The following is a 23,220-nucleotide window of genomic DNA, read 5'->3' on the forward strand; positions in this document are numbered from 1 at the left end:
AACAACATATTTTGAAATAAATGAGAAAACTTAAAAGTAATGTTAATAATAATGTAAAAAAGAAAGAAAGAAAGAAAGAAAGAAAGAAAAAAGAAGGAAAGAAGGAAAAAGGGAAATGTGGGTGGGGAGGAAAGGAGAGTGGGGGGAAGTGGTTTATTGTCATTCCAACCGATTCCCAATCACCCGCGCTTTTATGACAATTCTATTTTTATTTATTTATTTATTTATTATTTCCCAATTTTAAAAATTAAAATACAACAAATAAAACAAAGAGACACTGAAGAGCAAAATTAAATAAAAACACAAAAAGAGAGCAAAGAAGAAAAAGAAAAGAAAAGAAAAGAAAAAAAAAAAAAAAAAAAAACTGGACACATCACACTTGGAGGATGGAAGCGAAAAGACTCAGACTTTGAGACTGCTCCTATCTCTCTTCTCTTTCTCTCAAGCTGCCGTTTTTTTTTCTCTTTTCTTTTTTAATTTCTAGATTTCACTTCTTTTGTAGTTCTTACATGCCCAATTTCCCACTTCATCTCCCCCAATTTCAGGTACATTTCCAATTTTCCACTTCCAAAATGATGTTTTTCTTGCCCTAGATTCTGTGACGCTACTTCTGATCCGATCTCCGTACTTTATTTTACTCTTTTTTTTTTTTTTTTTTTTTTAGTTTTGTTTTGTTTTGTTTCTAAATCTGAATTTCTTCTTCTTCTTCTTCTTCTTCTTCTTGTTGTTGTTGTTTTAAGTAATTGAGTTACTCGGTTTCAGAGATCTTTTACTGATTCAGCTTTGATCTGCTTGTTGTGGTTGCTGTTTTGCAGTGGATTTGTTCTGTTGTTGGTTTGTCGGTGAAAGATCACACTTAACTGAGGTTGCTTCTTTTTGGATTTTGGAGGAAGTAGATTTTTTGGAGTGTTTGGAGATGGAATTGAATTGGGTAGTGGGGTAATTGGGATTTTGATGCTTCTGAGTCGGAAGAAGCGGCCTCCGACTTGTGGTGGAAGGGGGAAGTTTCTGGGGTTATGCTTCTTCTGCATTAGGGAGATCGAACGAAGGAAATCTTTTAACATTTGCTGGATTTTGGATCTACAGAAGAGTAACAATCTGATCTTTAACCCTGTGTGCATGTATGTCTTGTGGTCTTTTGGAATTTGGATTTTGAGTTATTTCTGTTAGATACTTGTAGTTTAAACTCGTTTATGAGTTTATCATTGCTATGTAACTGCAACTTAAAAAGTATACCCAAGGAGTTCTGAGGTTTTCTACTTCATCTTGCAGGTGAGCCGGGTGAAAGCTGAGGAAGTGAATTCATGAAATGTCGAAGTCCCCTGCCACAGAACAAATTGAGTCTCTGTCACCTTCTACTTCGAGCCCTCGGTAGGTTTTGATTCTTCCTTCCTTCATCCTCTCTGATTGTTGTGGCAGTTGGTTTTATTAATGGAAAATATGACAATAGATCAACGTTATGTTATATAAATAATAGAATTTAAAGCAGTTTATTTGTCTTCGACTACATGCAACTGCCAATTATCAACTCTTGGTAAATTTAAAATATATTTCGTTATTGTTTAAACGAATCTTATGGTCGTAAGGTACTGAGCATGGATATATCCTATTATCAGGGAAACTAATGGAGCAGCAATTATGGATGATCCAGAAACTACAATGGCTACTGTTGCTCAGCTTATTGAGCAACTTCATGCAAGTATGTCTTCGTCACAAGAGAAAGAACTTATTACAGCACGCCTTCTGGGAATTGCTAAAACACAAAAGGATGCTAGAACACTTATTGGCTCTCATTCTCAAGCTATGCCTTTGTTTATCAACGTTCTCAGAAATGGGTCTTCAGTCGCAAAAGTTAATGTTGCAAGAACTCTAAGTGTTTTGTGCAAAGATGACGAACTACGGTTGAAAGTGCTTCTTGGTGGGTGCATCCCACCGTTGCTCTCACTCTTGAAATCTGAATCGATTGAGGCTAGCAAGGCTGCAGCTGAGGCAATCTATGAAGTTTCTTCAAGCGGTCTTTTGAATGATCGTGTTGGTATGAAGATATTTGTCACAGAAGGTGTGATACCCACCTTATGGAACCAACTAAATCCAAACAATAGGCAGGACAAAGTTGTAGAGGGATTTGTTACTGGATCTTTGAGAAATCTTTGTGGAGACAAGGATGGTTATTGGAAAGCCACACTTGAGGCTGGGGGAGTGGATATCATTGTTGATCTTCTCTCTTCTGACAGTGCAACTGTTCAGTCAAATGCAGCTTCTCTTCTAGCACGCCTAATGTTGGCCTTCAGTGATAGCATAGCTAAGGTTATAGAATCTGGAGCTGTGAAAGCTTTGCTTGGGCTTGTAAGTAAGAAAAATGATATTTCTGTTCGTGCAAGTGCTGCTGACGCTCTTGAGGCTCTCTCATCAAAGTCAACTGGGGCCAAAAAAGCAATTGTGGACGAGGAAGGTATTCCAGTACTTATCAGGGCAGTAGTTGCCCCTTCTAAAGAGTGTATGCAGGGTAAACATGGCCAGTCTCTACAGGAGCATGCAACACGAGCACTGGCCAACCTTTGTGGTGGGATGTCTGCACTAATACTTTATCTAGGAGAACTTTCACAATCCCCTCGCCTTTATGCACCGATTGCTGATATAGTTGGAGCACTTGCATACACTCTAATGGTTTTCGAGAAGTCCATTGACGAGGACCCATTTAATGCTACCAAGATAGAAGATATTCTTGTGACACTTCTAAAGCCTCACGATAATAAGTTAGTTCAGGAGCGTGTCCTCGAAGCGATGGCTAGTCTATATGGTAATATATATTTCTCAGAATGTTTAAACCATGCAGAAGCAAAAAAGGTGCTTATTGGACTTGTTACTACTGCTGCTACTGATGTGCAAGAGTACCTAATTCCATCTCTGACTAGTTTATGTTGCAATGGGGTTGGCATCTGGGAAGCCATTGGCAAGAGAGAAGGGGTTCAGTTACTTATATCATTACTGGGTTTATCAAGTGAGCAACATCAGGAGTATGCTGTTCAGTTGCTGGAAATCTTGACTGACCAGGTAGATGACAGCAAGTGGGCTATCACTGCTGCGGGTGGAATTCCTCCATTGGTTCAGTTATTAGAGACTGGTTCCCACAAGGCAAGGGAGGATGCAGCACATATTTTGTGGAATTTGTGCTGTCACAGTGAAGATATTCGAGCTTGTGTTGAAAGTGCAGGTGCCATCCCAGCATTTTTATGGCTTTTAAAAAGTGGTGGATCTAGGGGCCAGGAAGCCTCTGCTATGGCACTTTCAAAACTTGTTCAAACTGCTGATTCTGCTACTATAAACCAGCTATTAGCTATGCTCTTAGGAGATTCTCCAAAAGAAAAGGCTAATATAATTCAAGTTCTAGGTCACGTGCTTACTATGGCGTCATATGAGGATTTTGTACATAGAGACTCTGCGGCTAATAAGGGTCTGAGAACACTTGTTCAAGTTCTCAACTCATCAAATGAAGAAACTCAAGCCCATGCTGCTTCTGTTCTAGCCGACTTATTTAGCTCAAGGCCGGATATTTCTGATAGTCTTGCAACTGATGAGATTGTACATCCTTGTATGAAGCTCTTGGCTAGCAATACTCAAGTTGCCACTCAATCTGCTCGAGCATTGGCTGCTCTCTCCCGACCCAGCAAGACAAAAGCAATGAATAAGATGTGCCATATTGCTGAAGGGGATGTCAAGCCCCTGATTAAGTTGGCTAAAACGTCTTCTGTTGATGCTGCTGAAACTGCAGTTGCTGCACTGGCCAATCTTCTATCTGATTCTCAAATAGCTGCAGAAGCTCTAGCAGAAGATGTTGTCTCAGCTCTAACTAGAGTTTTGGGAGAAGGAACTTCAGTTGGTAAGAAGAGTGCAGCTCAAGCTCTTCATCAATTGTTGAACCATTTTCAACCTGGTGAAGTGTTTGCAAGTGAAGCTCAGTGTCGTTTCATTATCCTTGCTCTAGTTGACTCCTTAAGGTCTATGGATTTGGATGGAAACAATATTGTAGATGCTTTAGAAGTAATTTCACTCTTAGTTAGCACCAAGCTAGGAGCTAGCTTGACTTATGCACCATGGTCTCCCCTGGCTGAGGATCCTTCAAGCTTGGAACCACTCGTATACTGTCTTGCTGAGGGACCATCTCCACTCCAGGACAAGGTCATTGAAATTTTGTCAAGACTATGTGGAGACCAACCTGTTGTTCTAGGTGATTTGTTAGTTGCAAGATCAAAATCACTTGATTCTCTTGCTAATAAAATAATAACATCTTCAAATCCAGAGGTGAAGTCAGGAGGGGCTGCATTACTCATCTGTGCTATGAAGGAGCACAAACAGCAGTCAGTGGGAGCCCTAGACTCGTTTGGATGTCTTAAACTACTCATACATGCTTTAGTCGGTTTGATCAAACAAAATTCTACTTCTTCCTCTCCAGATATTGAAGTTAGGACCCATAGAGGTTTTATTAAACGAAGTACTTTTCTAGATGGAGATACGTTTGATGCTTCTGACCCAGCCACAGTCATGGGAGGTACCATTGCCCTCTGGTTGTTGTCAATAATTGCTTCTTTTAATGTGGAGAACAAGGTTGCTGTTCTGCAAGCTGGAGGACTTGAGGCCCTGTCTGACAAGCTTGTTAGCTATACTACAAATTCACAGGCAAGTCATTTGTTAACTTGAATGTTCACTCCCCGTAGAAATAATTATTTATTTCCAATTTTTTTCTCCCTTCTGTTGTTCTGCTGTTACTGTGTCAGGTGAGCAGACTTTTTATATTCGTTGAGAATGGAATTTATTACTTTTTGCTGTCACTGACCCAAAATTTGAGAAAATATGCTATTTAGGGAATATTAATGTTTTTTTTCCTTCTTTTTTGGAAGAATTGATTTTATACTAATGGTATGTATCCTGCCTTTAATTACGTCAAATCTAAATGTCTTTGCTCTAAACCATAAGTATCATTTTCTAGGGAATGTCTTTAACGTAAATAGTTTTTGCCACTTTCCCTTTCATCACCTCTTGTGGAGTAAGAACAACAACTTAAAAAGAAATTTTTTTGCACATTATTGATAAGGTATGCTAGGTCCTCTGTTTTGATGAGCTCGAATCATAAACAACACCATTGATCTATTTATTAAGGCCTAAGTGGTGCACTTACTTAGCATGTGTGTCTAAGTGTATTGCTGCTATGTTTTCATTTATTCTGGATTCTCTTAGGTTTGATATGTGATATAATTGTAACAGGCAGAATTGCAGGATATGGATGGTATATGGGTCAGTGCCCTGCTCCTAGCAATTTTGTTTCAAGATGCAAGTGTCGCCTCATCCCCTGCAACCATGAGTATTATCCCTTCACTTGCTTTTCTAGCAAGATCCGAGGAGGTGAATGATAAATTCTTTGCTGCACAGGCAATTGCAAGTCTTGTTTGTAATGGTAGCAAAGGAGTAAATCTTGCCATTGCAAATTCTGGTGCAATTGTTGGGTTAATTACTCTAATTGGGTTTTTGGAGTCAGATATGCCAAACCTTGTTTCTTTGGCAGATGAGTTTTCTTTGACACGGAAACCAGATCAAGTTGTTCTTGAGCATCTATTTGAGATTGAAGAAATTAGAATCGGGTCAACTGCACGCAAAACTATACCACTTCTAGTTGATCTTTTGAGACCATTACCAGATAGACCTGGTGCTCCTCCTGTTGCTGTTCAGCTCTTGACCCGTATCGCTGATGGAAATGATGCAAATAAATTAATGATGGCTGAAGCTGGAGCTGTGGATGCTTTGACAAAGTACCTCTCTTTGAGTCCGCAAGACTCAACAGAGGCCATAATATCTGATCTTCTGAGAATTTTATTTAGCAACCCTGATCTTATTCGTTATGAGGCATCGGCCAGTTCCTTGAATCAACTTATAGCTGTGCTGCGTCTAGGATCAAGAAGTGCGAGATTCAGTGCTGCAAGGGCCCTTTTTGAACTTTTTGATTGTGAGTACATTAGGGATTCTGAGCTAGCCAAGCAGGCTTTCCATCCATTAGTTGACATGCTCAATGCCACATCAGAAAGTGAGCAAGGTGCCGCTCTTTCTGCATTAATTAGATTGACTTCAGGATATTCTTCAAAAGCAGATCTACTGAATGATGTGGAAGGAACCCCTCTTGACAGTTTATGCAAAATTTTAATTACTTCGTCATCCTTGGAGCTAAAGACAAATGCTGCAGAACTATGTTTTGTGCTGTTTGGTAATATTAAAGTAAGAACAAATCCAATTGTCTCTGAATGCATACAGCCACTCATATTTCTGATGCAGTCAGATTCAAGTGCAGCAGTAGAGTCTGGGGTATGTGCACTTGAAAGATTGTTGGATGATGAACAACAAGTAGAGCTTACTTTACCCTATGACATTGTGAACCTCCTTGTTAGTTTGGTCTCTGGATCTAATTATAGATTGATTGAAGCTAGCATCTGCTCTCTCATAAAGTTGGGAAAAGATCGGACTCAACTCAAAATGGATATGGTTAAGGTTGGGGTCATTGACAATTGCCTCGAGTTACTGCCAGATGCTCCTAGTTCTCTATGCTCCTCAGTGGCGGAACTATTTCGCATTTTAACAAATAGTAATGCAATTGCCAGGAGTTCAGATGCTGCAAAAATAGTGGAACCTCTTTTTTTGGTTTTGCTTCGTCCAGATTTTAATTTGTGGGGGCAGCACAGTGCCTTGCAAGCCCTTGTAAATATTTTGGAAAAACCGCAAAGTCTCTTGACTCTAAATCTTACCCCTAGCCAAGTTATTGAGCCTCTAATTTCATTTCTTGAGTCCCCATCCCGTGCTGTCCAGCAGCTCGGCACAGAGTTATTATCTCATCTTCTTGCACAAGAACATTTCCAGCAAGATATTACAACTAAGAATGCAGTTGTGCCACTTGTTCAACTTGCTGGGATTGGAATATTGAATCTACAGCAAACAGCTATAAGAGCATTGGAAAAAATATCCACTAGCTGGCCTAAGTCTGTTGCTGATGCTGGAGGTATTTTTGAGCTTTCTAAGGTTATTATACAAGAGGACCCTCAGCCTCCTCACGCTCTATGGGAATCAGCCGCCATGGTTTTGTCTAATGTTTTGCGATTCAATGCTAAGTATTATTTTAAAGTTCCTGTGGTTGTTCTCGTGAAAATGTTGCATTCAACTATGGAGAGCACTATCACAGTGGCTCTCGGTGCTTTAGTTAATCATGAAGGTAATGATACATCAAGTGCTGAGCAAATGGCAGAAGCTGGTGCTATAGATGCATTGGTGGACCTTCTAAGATCTCATCAATGTGAAGAAGCATCTGGAAGGTTACTTGAAACTTTATTTAATAATGTCAGAGTGCGAGAGATGAAGGTTTCCAAGTATGCAATAGCACCCTTATCACAGTATTTATTAGATCCACAGACTAGATCCCAGCCCGGCAAGCTTCTTGCAACTTTAGCGTTGGGAGATCTGTCACAGCATGCGGGACATGCAAGAGCTAGTGACTCTGTATCTGCTTGTCGTGCATTGATAAGCTTGCTTGAAGATGAGGCAACAGAAGAAATGAAAATGGTGGCTATTTGTGCTTTGCAAAACTTTGTCATGCACAGCAGAACAAATAGGCGAGCAGTTGCCGAAGCAGGTGGAATATTGGTTGTTCAGGAGCTTCTCTTGTCTCCAAGTCCAGAAATTTCTGGTCAGGCAGCATTGCTGATAAAATTCTTGTTTTCTAATCACACATTACAAGAATATGTATCAAACGAGCTCATCAGATCTTTGACAGGTAGTTTAAGCCTCAAAGTGTTAAATCTCTTTGTTCTACGAAATATTGGGCTTTGGTTTACTCTATATTTAAGCATTAGTGCTTTAGAAATTACCTAATGAACATTAGCACTTTGTTTATAAGGAGGGATGGAACACCTTGTTTAGAGGTTAAGTTATTTCAAGGCAGGAAAGATTTAGTATCATTTTCCTGAAGGGGATGTTAATCTTTTTCCAATGCTTTTTTTAGAACATTTTTTTTTTCTCAGTTTATTCCTTTCTCCCTTAGGTTTTTCAAATTGAAAATGAACGCATTGAATATTTTATTATGCAGCTGCACTAGAGAGGGAATTGTGGTCTACTGCAACTATCAATGAAGAGGTCTTAAGAACCTTGAATGTCATATTCACCAACTTTCCCAAACTCCATGTTTCTGAAGCAGCTACTCTTTCCATACCTCATCTGATTGGAGCTCTAAAATCTGGTAATGAGGCTGCACAAGAAACTGTTTTGGATACCTTATGTTTGCTAAAGCATTCTTGGTCATCCATGCCAATAGACATCGCAAAGTCTCAAGCTATGATTGCAGCTGAGGCCATTCCTATACTTCAAATGCTGATGAAAACTTGCCCTCCTAGTTTTCATGACAGAGCAGATAGCCTTTTGCATTGCTTACCAGGTTGTCTGACTGTTATTATTAAGCGTGGAAACAACTTAAAACAGACGATGGGAAGTACAAATGCTTTCTGTCGGTTGTCTATCGGGAACGGCCCTCCTCGACAAACAAAGGTAACTAAGCTATGCTAGGACTCTTAAAATCATTTATTTTCTTGTTTCCATCAGCCTAAGCCAAATGCATCTTGGCAGAATTCTCAGTTCTAGTTCTTAGAAAATAGAATTTGCATAATTTTTTCTTTTTATTTGTGGGGCTTAGCTAAAGTTGATTTCTGGCTCACGGACAGGTTGTTAGCCACAGTACATCTCCAGAATGGAAAGAAGGATTTACTTGGGCATTTGATGTGCCTCCAAAGGGGCAAAAGCTGCACATCATCTGCAAAAGCAAAAGCACTTTTGGGAAGGTAAGTACCCCCTCCAGTAGCGTGCTCTCAATTATTTCTAACTGAAAGATGAATTGCCCATTTTATTTCCTCTGGTCCTTTTTAATCTTAAGACAAACTTAGGCCCAGTACAATTGCCCCTTTGACACCAATCGTTTTCTGTTATAATTTTTGGATTGATTTCTTTCTTGATGCTAAACGATTCTATAATTTTCACCTCTTCGACGTATACGAAGAGTAGTTCGACATAATTGGGACATAATTGGGATCTGTTTAGTTGTTGCTCACAACCTCATAATCAACTGGCACCATGTTAAAGCAATAACACAACCTTTGATTACCTTAGTTCTAATATGATAATATTGATCCTTTGCAGTCTACTCTCGGAAGAGTGACCATCCAGATCGACAAAGTTGTAACGGAAGGATTGTACAGTGGGTTATTCAGCTTAAATCATGATGGAGACAAAGACGGCTCTTCACGAACACTTGAAATTGAAATTATATGGTCAAACAGAATATCAGATGAAGAACTATGATGTTGGCATTAGTAACATAAAAGCAATTAATGAGGCGGAGGTAAGTTTGCTTGTAATTATTATTCATCATATCATTCATATATATGGAAGTTTCAATTTTGTAGCATGGGAAAAAAAAAAAGAAGGAAAAAGAGACTACATTAAAATGCAAGTGTAAATTATATTTTGTTTAAATCTCCTGAGAAAATGTGTGGAGAAGGAAAAGAAAGGGAGGAAGGGGATTCCCACTAAAAGAAGGGTACTTAGAGTTTTGTTGTTGTTGTACAGGCTTTTGCTTTTAATTTTTTCTATAGAAAGAATGCTACAAATTACAAAGAAACTACATTATGTGAAAGAAAAAGTGGTTTCAGCTTTCGCACGAAGTGCTTTTTTTCAATGATACAACAACGGATATCATACATCTTGCTCTATATTTTCTAATTCCCCTTTACCTCTTCTTTTCTTTCAAATTTTTGATCGAGTTCGGTTTCGTTGGAGTGGGATCGAAACTACCAATGAGTAAGGAGAGGGAAACTTTTTGTTAATAATAACCTATACGAGATTATTTTTTATACTGCAATAGAAAGGAAACTACTCTTGTAAATTGATTGTTATGTTGAGGAACAAGAATAAGTATCGTAGTGTTTTTTTTTTTTTTTTTTTGAATTTTTTATTTTTGAGACTGAAAAGGAATTGTGAATTGTAAATTTTCTCATCTCCTTTTTTGGTGGTGGGTATTAAAATAAAAATGGGTTGGATTAAACTTAGACCAAGTTTACTCATCCGTAAAACATATGAATCAGTAGTAATGATATGAAAAGTTTATTTTAATTACATTTGTTGGTGTTTAGCAACGTTCTGCTTTTAGGTATGGTGTTTATCAAAATTTTATTATCCTTATGAACATTGGCCCTATGAGAGTCAATTCATCGATGATTATGTGCAATCCATTACTACTTTTGTGTGAACCTTTGAAGACATGCTCCCACACGCCCATCGGTTACCGATAGATTATATCGTTTTGGATAATATATATTGTTTGTATGTGTTTAAAATAAATATATTAGTAAATCAGCATTGGCAATCAATCTTGATAATCTACAATACTCTCGAGGATGTGAATGACCTCAATGAAAATCAAAATTCAGTTACAAACTGTTTATGTTACACCAGCTCAAAACAATTCAATTTGCTTTGTAGTCGAGTTTCATTGATTGATACATGAATGTAAATCCATTATAATTGGATCAGTTTTAATTAAGAATGAAAATCAATATCAAGAGTTTCATTTGAGTGGATCTCGTCCAAGCTATTAGTTCATCCATATAAATCCAAAATCTTCTACGTCCTCAACTTCCCATCCCACGTATTCAGCTCAAGACAAATTAAATTAAGCTAAAGTTCAAACGTTCAAGAACCTACAACCTGAACTCCTATCATATTTGATTATTCAATTACCTATTTCCATGTTTCATTAAACAAATTGTTAACATTATGCTACTTGATATGGAATATCTTAAAGTTAGAAGTTTAAATATGACACTTTTACTTGTTGTACTAAACAAAACTACTTTTCTGCGGTTGTTTGAGAACAAACCTAAAATGAATCAGTTTAACAAGATTATATCAAAATCATCATTTTATTATTTTTGTATAATCCCTTCAAATACAAGAGCTATAGTATATACCTTTGGTCAGTAATTGATTTTTCTCTTGAGTAGAACACTTCTCCAGCCGTTATACCCACCTTGAATAACAAAACTTATCAATTCATTTCTTTGGAGGCCTACTACAGTTTGCAGGAGCCCAACCGATTTGCTGTCTCTCGTTGTCATAGACCATCATTTTATCAAGCATAGAGATATCTGTACATCAACAATGGGGGGAAAATGAAGTTAAAATGATGGAAGAAAACTTGTTAAAGAAAGACCCAACTGTGTTTCTCAATATCTTACCTCCAATCAGGTTAACATTCCCCAATCCTACTTGGGACCCATTCAAAATTCCCAAGCAAACATTGCCCAAATTCTGTAAAAGCGAAAAAGGAGCTTGTTAAAATCATTCAGTTTAAAAATTTAGTCCTTCAGGTTTGGAAAAAAGGTAGAATTTAGTTAATATGGGTTATAACTAGAATTTAGCCCCTATAGTTTGATAAAGCTTTCATAAATTGTCCTTATGACGGAGGATTATTTATGGAGATTTTGTCATACCATATGATTAATTATGAGATTTTATTGAACTATAGAAACTAAATTCAAACATTTGAAACTATAGAGACTAAACTAAATTAAAGGAACCAAATTAACCAAATTCATAATTTAACCATTAAAATCTTTGTGCAACATATGAGAGTGATCTGAACCTCCAACCCTTATGCTCGTTTTGGTTCACAAGTGTTATATTTTGTTGGTAACATATGGTTTTATTCAGTTAATTACGAATAAGCAAACTGGATATCTGGGTAACTTACACTGATAATTAGATAGGCTTCAGGTGGTATTTGGAACTGAACCTTCTTGGAGTTTCCAAAGCTCAAGGCCAAGGGCTTGAAAAAGTTTCTCGCATCAGCCACTGATTTGAAAGCTTTTGAGCCTTTCCAGCACATCGGGAGGGTCTTATCTTCAGGTGCATCTCTTAAAGGTTGTCCTTTCAAACCATTCCTCAACTGGGATGTCATTTCAGATTATTAGTTTCTCTCTACAAACTCCTACTTCTGATGATATCTCATTCATCACATTTATAACTGTAAAATAATTTCTTGTTACCTACTCACCAGATTCAGTACTGCTCCATAAACTTGAGAGTTGAAGTAAGTGTAAGAGCTTCCACTGTCAAAAGTTAGTATAAGGCCTCTAATTCCAACAGGATTCCCACCAAAATAAACCTCCGCAGGTCCAGCCGAGTACTTCCTGCAATTGACATCAAATTCAAGTTCAATCACAACTACTCAAAGCTTTAAGAAGCACTAATCATTGTCAAAGTTATCAGAATTGCTCAAGGAGGCTTCTTACTGACCCTCCCAGGGTGCGTAGAATCGGCATCCACGACATCCCTGAAGATGGAACAAGGTCTCCTCCAAAGAATAGAAATCCATCCCCTTGTCCACTGAAACAGTGCCCCAGTACGTTGCGTACATGACTGAGAGCGCTTAGCTGAGTTGCCATGGTAGCTTTACTATTTCCAAGCCCAAGTACACCAGCCGTCAAAGGAGGCGATTGCGAACCCCCATTATGTTGATCATATCCACAACTGTAGACAAAAGTATCATATGCAAGAAAGATTGGTACTTAGTTTCCTTCACTGTTGGCAGGCCAAACCAAACAATCAAAACTACCAAAAGAATAAGCAAATTCTATACAAACCCAAAGCCCAAATTGGGAGCTAAGATAGTTCCATTAGTGAGTCTCAAAGGAACAGGATCTTTGACCAATACACCAATGGATGATCCATGGTCAGCATACTCAACCTCATAGTCACATTGATCATTTGGGTTCTTACAAGGGGACTTGCTTGCGGAGAAAAGTGCCGCACACAATGGTTCTCCACAACGTACAACGTTATTATGCGGTTTATAGAGCCTATCACGAGGCTACAAGAGTAAAGAAACAGCTACTGAAAATCAAAAGAAAAGAAGAAAGAAAGAATCAAATAAAAACTCGAAGTAATTTGAATCCAACTAACCAGAGTGCAGCCAGTACAAGGAGCATCACATTGAACCCAAGTTAGATCACTCCCAGTATCAATATCCAGTTCAAAAACCTTCGGCGGATTGCCAATAGTAACAGAAACCGTAAAATGCCTACAGATTATTGCAACCCCATTATCGATAAAAGTTCAACAAAATAAAAAACCAAGCAAGAAAGTAGTATAAAGACAAACCCTAGAGGATAAACATTCCCTTTGACGGGAAACAAGATCGAGGAATCAAGAGGATTGACCGCCGGCGACTTCCAGTCGGCGAGGCAAAACGTGCCGCACAAGAAAACGGCGAAAATGACAAAGAGAAGGAAGAGAGGCGAGAGATTGAAGGCAGGCATTACGAATCCGTTTGTGGTTGGAATGGGAAGGGAGAAATGGGGGTTTAGGTGATATGAACAGAAAAGGCTTAGAGCAAAGAGAAGTTCAATGGCGACTTTGGATTGAGGAAGTGGATCATATATAAATATATTTGTATATGTGGGGTCAGTAAGGAATGATTGGAGGAAACAAAGAGGGATTTAGGGGTTAGAGATTTAGGGGAAATGGAAATGAAGAGAGGACTTGGAGGTCTTAAGGGAAGACGAAGAAGACGAAGAAGACGAAGAAGACGAAGAAGGGAAGGGAAGAAGAAATGTATTTAAGCGCGTTCAAAACGCGGGACGCTATTGGTAGGAGAAATGTCTAAATTACCCCTCTATAACAACTCTTTGCTTTCATTTTGATCGTCGTTTTATGTCTTTTGGGATTTTATTGTTATTATTATTATTATTATTTTATTTCCATTTTAAATTATAATTTGGAGTTTATTAGCCAAAGCAGGTCTAACCTTAGTGATGCAAATTTAATTTATATATCTACTATACACTATATACATACCATCCTTTTGAGTCCAAATTTTAAAAATAAAACAAACTTTTTAAAACCTCTTTTCTTTTTTTGTGTTCAAAAAAACTATCTCGGTTTTTTAAAACTTTGGTAGATAATAAAAATGAATTTAAAGTGAAAATAGTATTTATAGGTTTAGTATTTAAAAAAAAAAAAAAAAAAACAAAACATATATTATTGTATTAAATGTTATTAAATGTTAAATGTAATATAAAATTCAACATGAAAAATAAAATTGTATTAAATGTTATTTTTTCTCTCTAAACAATAATAGAAAAATTATATTAAATATATTTTATCTCTCTTAATAAATATATATTTCTCTTTCCGTTAGTTAAAGAAATTTTTAAAATGAAAAATTATATAATATTAAAATATGTATTTTTCTCATCCTATCAATGTGAAAATAGTAAAACTGTGTATAATTATCTTTAGAATTCTTCATTGAAAAAATTTCAAATTTAAGGACTTTTTTAAATATAGAACTCGGAGTGAACTTTTTCTTTTAAATTTCAAAAAATAAAACTGGTCTTTAACCTCTGAATTACTTGAGCTGAATTCTAAATTGATTTTTATAATTTAATATTTTTAATATATTCTTACATTTATCAAATCATCCCTAAATAACACACATTCATCCATTAAAAGTTTTGCTTTACTATTTAAGCTCAACTTATTCTCATAGTTAGTTTGCATCCCATTTAGGGATCTTTTTCTTCTTTTTGTATTTTTTTTTTTTTAAATTAGACTTATATACCCTACTTTTACTTCCAATTTTATTTGTTTGTTAACTACATTTTATCAAAATGGTTTTAAGGAAAACAAGCCAAAATTTGAAAACTAATTTTTTTTTAGAAAAACTTATGTTTTGTTTAAAATTTCAAATTGTAATTAAAAAAATGATGCAAATCATCGAATAAAATGGAGATGAAATAAATTTAAGTTTCAAAAACTAAAAACAAGAAATGAAATAATTACCAAATATAATTTTAATAATTATAGAAGTAATGAATCTTTGGTTGAGTTGGTGTCCATTTTAAGAAAAGAAAAACTTATAAATATATGCATTTCATCCGTAGACTCAAAACTTTTAAAAGAAAAGGAAAAGCATATATATCAACATAGAAAAAGAGTATATGAACTAAACATTTGAAAAAAAAGTAAAAAAGAAGTATCATTTGTTATTATCATTACCATTATTATCAGTAATTGACGTATAACAAGTTTGATTTAGTCATCATTATTCATTCATTACCTACTCCACCATATCTAAAACTATATAAAGAATTCTCAAATGTATTGTTCAAAATAATTTCCTAAGTAACTTCCTCGTAAAATTTCATCCAATTATTATCATTTTCTTTTCCTGAAAAGTACTGAAGATTGAGTAACAATTACTATTAGGTTTTTTAAACATTACAAGAAATCTTCAAATAAACATTCTTAGAAATAGAAACAATTGCAACCTACACCAATGTTCTCTCTTTTATTGCTATTGATCTTTTTTTTTTCTTTTTTTAATTAAGCTTGTAAACTTAATGAATTTTTTTTTTTTATTAATATTGTTTTTAAAATCAAATTTCCTTTTATTCTAGCAATTAAATCTCATCCATATTGAGATGACAATGCGTAGGTTTCTTGCTGTTTTGATTTTCAATTCGCTTTCTTCTTGGTTCGGTCCAATGCTATTTTAAGTTGATATAAACAAGAAATTCTTATACTAGTATGATGTCAACGAGTTTCCAACATATCTAAGTTAATATAAAAGACAAGAAGTAAGGCAATAATTATTCTTCGAAGATTACTTATTAGAAATCAAAATATTTTGAAAAGAAAAAGTCCGTAAATTTATTATTTATTTTAAATGACTTAAAATTCACATGTGTTTGTTTCGAGGGAAGGTGAGAAAGTAAATATAGATTATTAAAGAGCCTTGCATATGGTGATGAAATCAAATTGACCCATCTTCCTTAAACTTGATTAAATTTATTTATTTTGATCATTTAATGATTATTAATATTTTGTTCTCCTCACAATTAAATTTTCTTTTATCTAATCTATCTTAAACTCTCACCCCTCTACTTTTACCACAAACTTTTACGAGTATTCGTTAGAAAAAAACTTTACATGAAAGTTAACCCCTTGAAATTTAAAGTGCTTTTAATTGAGACACTTGTCAATAAAGTTGATAAAAACTCCTTTTTATAGACTTGAAGTCACCCAAGACTTAAATTTAATTCCATGACATTCAATTTCATGTCCAAACATCCTTAAAACTTAAATATTATATTTATTAGATACATGAAATAAAAAATGTATGTTGAATTAATAGATCAAAGGATAAATTAGATACAAATTCGAACCATATATGAATCTATTGGAAAAAAAAAAGATTATAAGGATCTATGATACACTTTTTAAAGTTAAAAAAGGAATGACATAAAATTAAAAGTTTAATAACCTATTAGATACTATTTAAATCTGTTGGAATTTAATCGACATTTTTGTCCCTCTTGAGAAACCAAATTGTAGAACAAATTGTTCTCCTTTTCATTACAAGTGTCGATATTTACAAACTTACTTGTGTTGGATTTTTCATATTCATTTTTGCTCATTAAACGAGTACTTAACTTGGTTAAATCAAATACCTCACTCAAGATGATTTGGCTCATCATTTGCAATTGTTAAACTAAAAAAGAGAAAGATTTAGATGTTACCATATCTATCTCGGTAACTCTTCAATTCAAATACAAACACAAAACTATTATTCATTAATATTATTTTATGATTCCCCAACTCTTGATCTATCTATTGGGTTGAATGATAACAACTTCTCCACTTAGCCAGTCAATGTTCACCTAAAATGTAAAAATTTCTTAATATAAGATGATGCAAAGTAAAGTTGATGTTCAAAAAGCACTTTGTATTTTTCAAATGAAAATCCCACATACCAAGAAGCTTCATTTCTAGGAAGTCTATTGCAATTTTCAGAAGCCCAACCAATCTGCTTTCGCTCATTGTCATAGACTACAATCTTATTCAGCATAGAAATATCTGTCCATGAATTTGAGGAAGCAAAAACAGAAAAAAAAATGGTAAAAAATAGTTGAAATGCTGCAAGAAAGCATGTGACATATAACAATCTGAAAATGATTTTTTCGATGTTTAATTTTGAAAATAAGTCTTTTTTTTTTCTTAAGAATTAAAAGGTTTGACAACTACACAAACCGAATGGATACTTACCTCCGATTAGGTTAATATTTCCCAATCCTTCTTTGGTTCCATCCAAAATCCCCAAGCACGCATTACCAAATTTCTGTAAAAGAAAGAACTTACAATCTAATCCACAAATCTTATTTATTTCCTCAATATGGATGGTTTAATGAGATGTTTGAGAAACTTACACTGATTATGAGATAAGCTTCAGGAGGTATTTGAAATTGAACATTCTTGGAGTTTTTAAAGCTCATGGCCAGGGGCTTGAAAAAGTTTCTCACATCAATCACAGATTCAAAAGCTTTTGGACCTTTCCAGCACAGCTCAAGGGTTTTATCATCAGATGCAAGTTTCAGAGGCTGTCCTTTCAAATCATTCTTCAACTGGGATATCAATGTCATAACATATCATTATTTTCTTCCTACAAGATCCTACTTCTAATAATACCATTCTAATCAAAACGTTTATAACTATACAAGAAAATCTCACCAGTTTCTCTATTGCACGATAGACTTGGGAGTTGAAATAAGTGTAAGAGCTTCCACTATCAAAAGTCAGGGTGAGGCTTCCAATTCCAACAGCTCTCCCATTAAAGTAGACCTCTGCAGGTCCAGATGAGTACTTCCTGAGAATGAATGAGATCAAATCAAATATGTGGCATGTCAACTATACAGACGTTTAAGAAGCAAATATCTGATTGCAAATTGCTTACTTACCCTTCTGAATTGCACAACATTGGCGTCCACGACATCTGTGAAGATGGAACATCTCCACCAAAGAATAGAAATCCTCCTCCACGTCCGGCGAGGCAGTGTCCAACTACGTTGCTTACATGACCGAGGTCGCTTAGCTGTGACACAATTGTAGCTTTACTACTACTAAGGCCAAGGACACCAGCTATTGAAGGAGGCGGTTGCAAATCACCATTTTCCTGATCATATCCGCAACTGCAGGGCAAGAGGAATCAGAGGAAAGAAAGATTAGGTATCTGTTTCAAAAAACAAGGGCACTGTGTAAGCCTAGCCAAACCAATTATTCAACTGCCAAAAAAACCAATCCCTCCTCGTAACCATTCAAGTTTCGATAAATCTTCAATTTTTTGTTTTTGAAAATTAAGTTTATGAACATTAATCTCACCTCTAATATATTTCTTTATTCACTTTCTACTAATGTTTTTTAAAAAACGACGACTTTTATTTTAGAATTTAACTAGTAATTCAATTGTTTTTTTAACCTAAGTAAAAATAATACTAAAGACAAATTCGATAACAAATGAAACCAAAGTTTGCTTTGTTTAAAAATAAAAGCTACTTATACTTTTAATAAAGATTACTATCGTTACCTATTTTTTAGAAACGTTTTTACCATCTAAGTTATAAATCCAATTATGATTTTAAGTAATGGAAAAACACTAAGAAATAGCGGGAAAGTAAGCATAACTCTAAAAACAAAATACGAAAAACGAAACCAGAGTTACAAAGCAGAATTGTCAAAGGAGAGAGATATGATGTATACACACCCAAAGCCCAAATTGGGAGTAATGATTTTGCCATTAGTGAGTCTCATGGGAACAAGATCTTTGACCAATATACCAATGGATGATCCGTGATCAGCATACTCAACCTCGTAGCCACATTGATCATTTGGGTTCTTGAAAATGACCTTATCCAGTGAAGAAAGCGCCGCACATAATGGGTCTTCACGACTTACAGCGTTATTATGTGGTCTATAGAGCATATCACGAGGCTAAAAAACTAACAGTTAACACCAAAATACGCTACAAAAAAACATGGTAGCAACGAATCAAAATCGATGAAGAAGAGGATTCAACATACCAAAGTGCAACCAATACATTGAACATCACATTGAACCCAAGTGAGATCACTCCCAGTGTCAATATCTAGCTCAAAAACCTTAGGCGGATTGCCAATATTGAGTAACACCGTAAAATGCCTGCAGATTCCAACAATCTATCAATCCAAACAGTACAAGAAAATCAAAACGAAAACATCATAAAACACAAAACACAAACCCTAGAGGATAAACATTTCCTCTAACAGGAAACAGAACCGACGAACCAAATCGAAGGGTCTTAAATTGCTCCGAATCGGCGAAGAGAAACTTGTCGGACAAGGAAACGGCGAAACTCGCAAAGAGAATCGAGACAAGCAACAGAGTGGGTATGTGCATCGTTTCTCGGCGAGAAATAGAAGTGGGTCGCGAATCCTGGAATGGATTCGAACCGGAAGGGAGAAAGAAGGTTTGGGGAGAGTGAAGAGATGAAGATCAGAACAATGGAGAATGGAATTGAAGGTCCATAACTAGAGAAGTGAGAATTCATAGTAAAAATGTGTAGAGAAGAATGAAAATGAAAGGTGGAAGGTAAAAGAAGTAAATGGCGAAGATTTGATCAACGACTTTGAGGTCGTTGTCGGAGAAGAAGACAAAGGAGGATGAAGATAAGAAAGGTAGAGAAAATAGTCACATGTTCAAGCACAGGGCCGCCATTGTTGGTTCTTCATAATTTTTGTGCTGTTTCAATTGTCGAAACTGCCCCTCCCTTATTTACAATTTTGGATTTTTTTTCTCATTAATAATGTTATTTTAAAATGTCATTATAATTTTATTAAATATTTGAACTTTTTTTTTTTAATGAAAAAAGATGTTTAAGTTTTGGGCTTTTTTTTCGGGTATTTTCAAAAATATAAAAAACGGCAAACTATTTACAGTGTATAGAACAATTCCGAAAATAGAAAAAGTCCAAGAGCCCACAGTGTAAAATACCAGAAATGCTCTATCAACTACGCCATCAACAACGCAGGCGTAATATATTTGCGATCGTTTAGATTCGGCTATTGTTTGTTACACAATCGTTTAGATATTACTACAATTTATTTTTTCAATTCTATGAATTAATTTTGTTGCATGATCGTTTAATTTGGTTACGAGATCGTTTAGATTTGGAGACGAATTTTTTTTTTTTGCAAAACTTAATACACGATCGTTTAGATTTGGCTAAACGATTTTTTTAATTCTTTTGATACATGATCATTTAAATTTGTCTAATGATGATTTTTTTTCACGATCGTTTACATTTGACTACTCCAATCTAAATAATTTTTTCAAGATTTTTTATACACCATTTTTTAGATTTTGCTATTTTTTTTATACGGTGATTTAGATTTTGTTATCCAAATTAAAACGATGTAAAAAAAGAAAGAGAAAAAGAAGAAAGATGATGGAAAGAAATCACAGCGAAAAGAAAAAAAAAAAGAAGAAAGATGATGAAAAGATTAAACGACATAAAAATGAATCAGAAAAGAAGAAAGACGATAAAAATATGAAACGACGTAAAAAAGAATAAAAAAAGAAGAAAGCCGGTTGAAAGAAATCGCAAAATTAGAAAAGAAGAAATACGAAAGAAATATTAAATGACGTAAAAAAGAATAAAAAAAGAAGAAAGACAGTTGAAAGAAATCGCAAAATTAAAAAAGAAAAATAATATGAAAAGATTTAACGACGTAAAAAACAATTGAAAAATAAAAAAGACGATGGAAAGAAATCGTAGAAAAAAGAATAGGAAAATAAAAAAAGTGATGAAAGAAATCAAAGAAGAATACGATGAAAGAAATAGCAGGAGGAATACGATTTCATCGCGAGGAAGAGAAGAAAGATGGAAGGACAAACCTGTAATATTTAAAAAATGATTAACTTTATGAGTTTTGTTACACGGACCGTAAATAATTTGGTGTTTTATTACATTTATGTAAGTTTCCCTAATATATTTTCATCATAATATATATTAGGGGTCTTTCCAAAAATATAAAAAAACGGTCAAATATTTACAATCTATAAAACAATTCCAAAAACGGAAAAAACTCAGAGACCCACTATGTAAAATACAAAAAATGTCTCGTCAACAACGGGCGCCTAATATATTTGCGATTGATTTAGTTATTGTTTGGTACACGAACGTTTCGTTATTGCTACAATTATTTTTTCAATTCCACTGTTTAATTTTGTTACATGATCGTTTAATTTGGTTATGTTTAATTTTGGTTACACGATCGTTTAGATTTGGTTTTTTTTTTAAATTTGATACACGGTTTTTTTTAATTATTTTGGTAATTTATTTTTTTTACATGATCGTTTACATTTGCTACTTCAATCCAAATGATTTTTTTCAAGACTCTTTATACACTATCTTTTATTTTTTTTACACGATCGTTTACATTTGGCTATTCCAATCTAAATGATTTTTTTTCAAGATTCTTTATACACAATCTTTTATTTTTTTTACACGATCGTTTACATTTGGCTACTCCAACCTGAATGATTTTTTTTTCAAGATTTTTTATATACAATCTTTTAGATTTTGCTATTCTTTTGTACACAGTCATTCAGATTTGATTAAGCAAATATAAACGACGTAAAAAAAGAGGAAAAGAAGAAAAACGATGGAAAGAAATTGTAACAAAAAAAAGAAGAGGAAAAGTAGAAAGACGATAGAAGGAAATCAAAAAAAGAATAGGAAAATCCGGAAGACAGATTAAACGACGTAAATAAAGAATTGAAAATTAAGAAAGATGATGGAAAGAAATTGCAAAAAAAAAAAAGAATAGGAAAAAAGAAAGACGATGAAAGAAATCACAGGAGGAAGACGATTTCATCACAATGAAGAGAAGAAAAATGGAAAGGCAAACCTCAAATATTTAAAAAATGGATAACTTTATGAGTTTTGTTACACGTGCCGTAAATAGTTTGGTATTTTGTTATATTTACGAAAGTTTCCCTTTTTTTTTTTTGTTAAATTATATAAAAAAAAAATCACTACAACTTCGTATTTTGTAGAAGAAAAATTCTTAAAGTTTCAAAATTTCTAACCTTTCCTTAACCTTTAAAAAAGGGTTCAAAAATACCCCATGCTTAGAATACCGTTATCCTTCATTTGAAAATATCCCTCGACTATTGAAAAAGTTTCATAAATAATTAAAAAATAAAAAAAGATACTCTCATTTTTTCAATGACCAAAATAAAAACCCAAATTTTATATTAAAACTATATTTTTAATTTTATTTTTCTATTAACGCACATTGATATATCACGAACGCGACTAATTTCTATAGTTATTGGTAATTAACATATAGTTAATTGTCAAATAAAAGATGTATTTGACTATTAAGTATTAACAAACAGTAATAGTCTGATAAATCTATTAGTGCACGATTTTTTTTTGTTTTACTAAATATTGTTTTAGTATGTTTTAAGGAGAAATTTTTATTTTGAAACTTTGTGAGATACTGTGTAATTTTATGTTTTAAAACATCGATTATGATGAATATTTCAAGTCTTAATTTTACAAAAAGTTCGATTTCAATGAAAAATTTTGAAAAAATGATAAACAAATTCAAAAAATAAATTTAAATTATTAAATAAATATTTATTGTTTTCAAATAAGTAAACATGTTTATTGTTTATATTAGGCATTTTGATGTTTTTTCATTCATAGATTTTTTAAAAGATAGTAATGGGAATTGATGGACCCATTCTATTGATATTGAAATGAAAATGTGAAAATATCGAAGGAAATTTAAGACTACGATTATAATTTAAAGTTTTGGTTTTTATTTTGGATGCTAATAAATTTGGTGTATAAATTAGATTAATAAGTGTTTTTTTTTTTTTTTTTTTTAAGTTTAAGAGTGTTTATGAAACTTTTCAATAGTATAAGGGTATCTTTTAAACAAAACTTTAACTGTTTCCGTCTAAAACTAAAGGTAATTATATTTTTGAACCATTTCCGAAAGTTTAAAAGCTTTTTTTATCATTTTTTTTCATAAATTACAAAGTTTAATGCATTTTTCATAATTTAGCTTTTCTTTATATCCATATTCATCTTTTGAAGAGACAGAGGAACAAAATAATATTGAAAAAAAAAATTCAATCATAAAGTACAAAATTTTACTCCGGCTAAAATTTTGTACTTTATGATTGAATCTTTTAGCTTAGCAGAAATTTGGTGTTTTACGTCTCGTTTGATAATGTTTTTTTGTTTGGTTT

General features: G+C 34.1%; 3 protein-coding genes across 4 annotated transcripts; 1 reads left to right on the forward strand and 2 right to left on the reverse strand.

The window, feature by feature from the left end:
• Nucleotides 1-332: 332 nt before the first annotated feature.
• LOC103487602 (protein CELLULOSE SYNTHASE INTERACTIVE 3) lies at nucleotides 333-9,779 on the forward strand. Of its 2 annotated transcripts, none has more exons than XM_051087515.1 (8): nucleotides 333-545; nucleotides 816-1,121; nucleotides 1,273-1,371; nucleotides 1,617-4,681; nucleotides 5,267-7,807; nucleotides 8,120-8,574; nucleotides 8,748-8,864; nucleotides 9,220-9,779. In XM_051087515.1, exons 3-8 carry the CDS (start codon nucleotides 1,310-1,312, stop codon nucleotides 9,379-9,381), a joined length of 6,402 nt encoding a protein of 2,133 aa, XP_050943472.1. In that variant the 5' UTR covers nucleotides 333-545; nucleotides 816-1,121; nucleotides 1,273-1,309; the 3' UTR covers nucleotides 9,382-9,779. The 2 variants fall into 2 exon arrangements, with proteins under 2 accessions (XP_050943472.1, XP_050943473.1); XM_051087516.1 differs by having other exon boundaries at nucleotides 816-1,090.
• A 658-nt stretch (nucleotides 9,780-10,437) lies between these two features.
• Nucleotides 10,438-13,652, reverse strand: LOC103487601 (aspartic proteinase Asp1-like). The gene is made up of 8 exons (XM_008445963.3): nucleotides 13,240-13,652; nucleotides 13,042-13,159; nucleotides 12,723-12,949; nucleotides 12,376-12,609; nucleotides 12,134-12,269; nucleotides 11,831-12,025; nucleotides 11,316-11,388; nucleotides 10,438-11,225 (listed from the first exon to the last, which is right to left on the reverse strand). Exons 1-8 carry the CDS (start codon nucleotides 13,395-13,397, stop codon nucleotides 11,131-11,133), a joined length of 1,236 nt encoding a protein of 411 aa, XP_008444185.2. The 5' UTR covers nucleotides 13,398-13,652; the 3' UTR covers nucleotides 10,438-11,130.
• A 2,983-nt stretch (nucleotides 13,653-16,635) lies between these two features.
• LOC103487600 (aspartic proteinase Asp1-like) lies at nucleotides 16,636-19,530 on the reverse strand. Its single transcript, XM_008445962.3, has 9 exons — nucleotides 19,193-19,530; nucleotides 18,996-19,113; nucleotides 18,680-18,906; nucleotides 17,877-18,107; nucleotides 17,650-17,785; nucleotides 17,349-17,543; nucleotides 17,188-17,260; nucleotides 16,896-16,998; nucleotides 16,636-16,802 (listed from the first exon to the last, which is right to left on the reverse strand). Exons 1-9 carry the CDS (start codon nucleotides 19,348-19,350, stop codon nucleotides 16,799-16,801), a joined length of 1,245 nt encoding a protein of 414 aa, XP_008444184.1. The 5' UTR covers nucleotides 19,351-19,530; the 3' UTR covers nucleotides 16,636-16,798.
• Between the last annotated feature and the right edge of the window lie 3,690 nt (nucleotides 19,531-23,220).

Source organism: Cucumis melo, chromosome 7 (genome assembly GCF_025177605.1).
Source record: "Cucumis melo cultivar AY chromosome 7, USDA_Cmelo_AY_1.0, whole genome shotgun sequence".
Lineage (NCBI taxonomy): Eukaryota > Viridiplantae > Streptophyta > Magnoliopsida > Cucurbitales > Cucurbitaceae > Cucumis > Cucumis melo.

What these genes read in the sequence shown, in the direction of transcription:
- LOC103487600 (XM_008445962.3), bottom strand. Translation starts at nt 19,350, where the DNA reads ATGCACATACCCACTCTGTTGCTTGTCTCGATTCTCTTTGCGAGTTTC. An exon ending in ACTCCCAATTTGGGCTTTGG is followed by an intron (nt 18,108 to 18,679) that starts GTGTGTATACAT and finishes CTTGCCCTGCAG; the next exon opens with TTGCGGATATGATCAGGAAA. An exon ending in AAATATTAACCTAATCGGAG is followed by an intron (nt 16,999 to 17,187) that starts GTAAGTATCCAT and finishes ATTCATGGACAG; the next exon opens with ATATTTCTATGCTGAATAAG.
- LOC103487602 (XM_051087515.1), top strand. Translation starts at nt 1,310, where the DNA reads ATGTCGAAGTCCCCTGCCACAGAACAAATTGAGTCTCTGTCACCTTCT. An exon ending in CCTTCTACTTCGAGCCCTCG is followed by an intron (nt 1,372 to 1,616) that starts GTAGGTTTTGAT and finishes TCCTATTATCAG; the next exon opens with GGAAACTAATGGAGCAGCAA. An exon ending in TACTACAAATTCACAGGCAA is followed by an intron (nt 4,682 to 5,266) that starts GTCATTTGTTAA and finishes TGTAACAGGCAG; the next exon opens with AATTGCAGGATATGGATGGT.
- LOC103487601 (XM_008445963.3), bottom strand. Translation starts at nt 13,397, where the DNA reads ATGCCTGCCTTCAATCTCTCGCCTCTCTTCCTTCTCTTTGTCATTTTC. An exon ending in GGGAATGTTTATCCTCTAGG is followed by an intron (nt 13,160 to 13,239) that starts GTTTGTCTTTAT and finishes AATAATCTGTAG; the next exon opens with GCATTTTACGGTTTCTGTTA. An exon ending in AAGCCTATCTAATTATCAGT is followed by an intron (nt 11,389 to 11,830) that starts GTAAGTTACCCA and finishes TCGCTTTTACAG; the next exon opens with AATTTGGGCAATGTTTGCTT.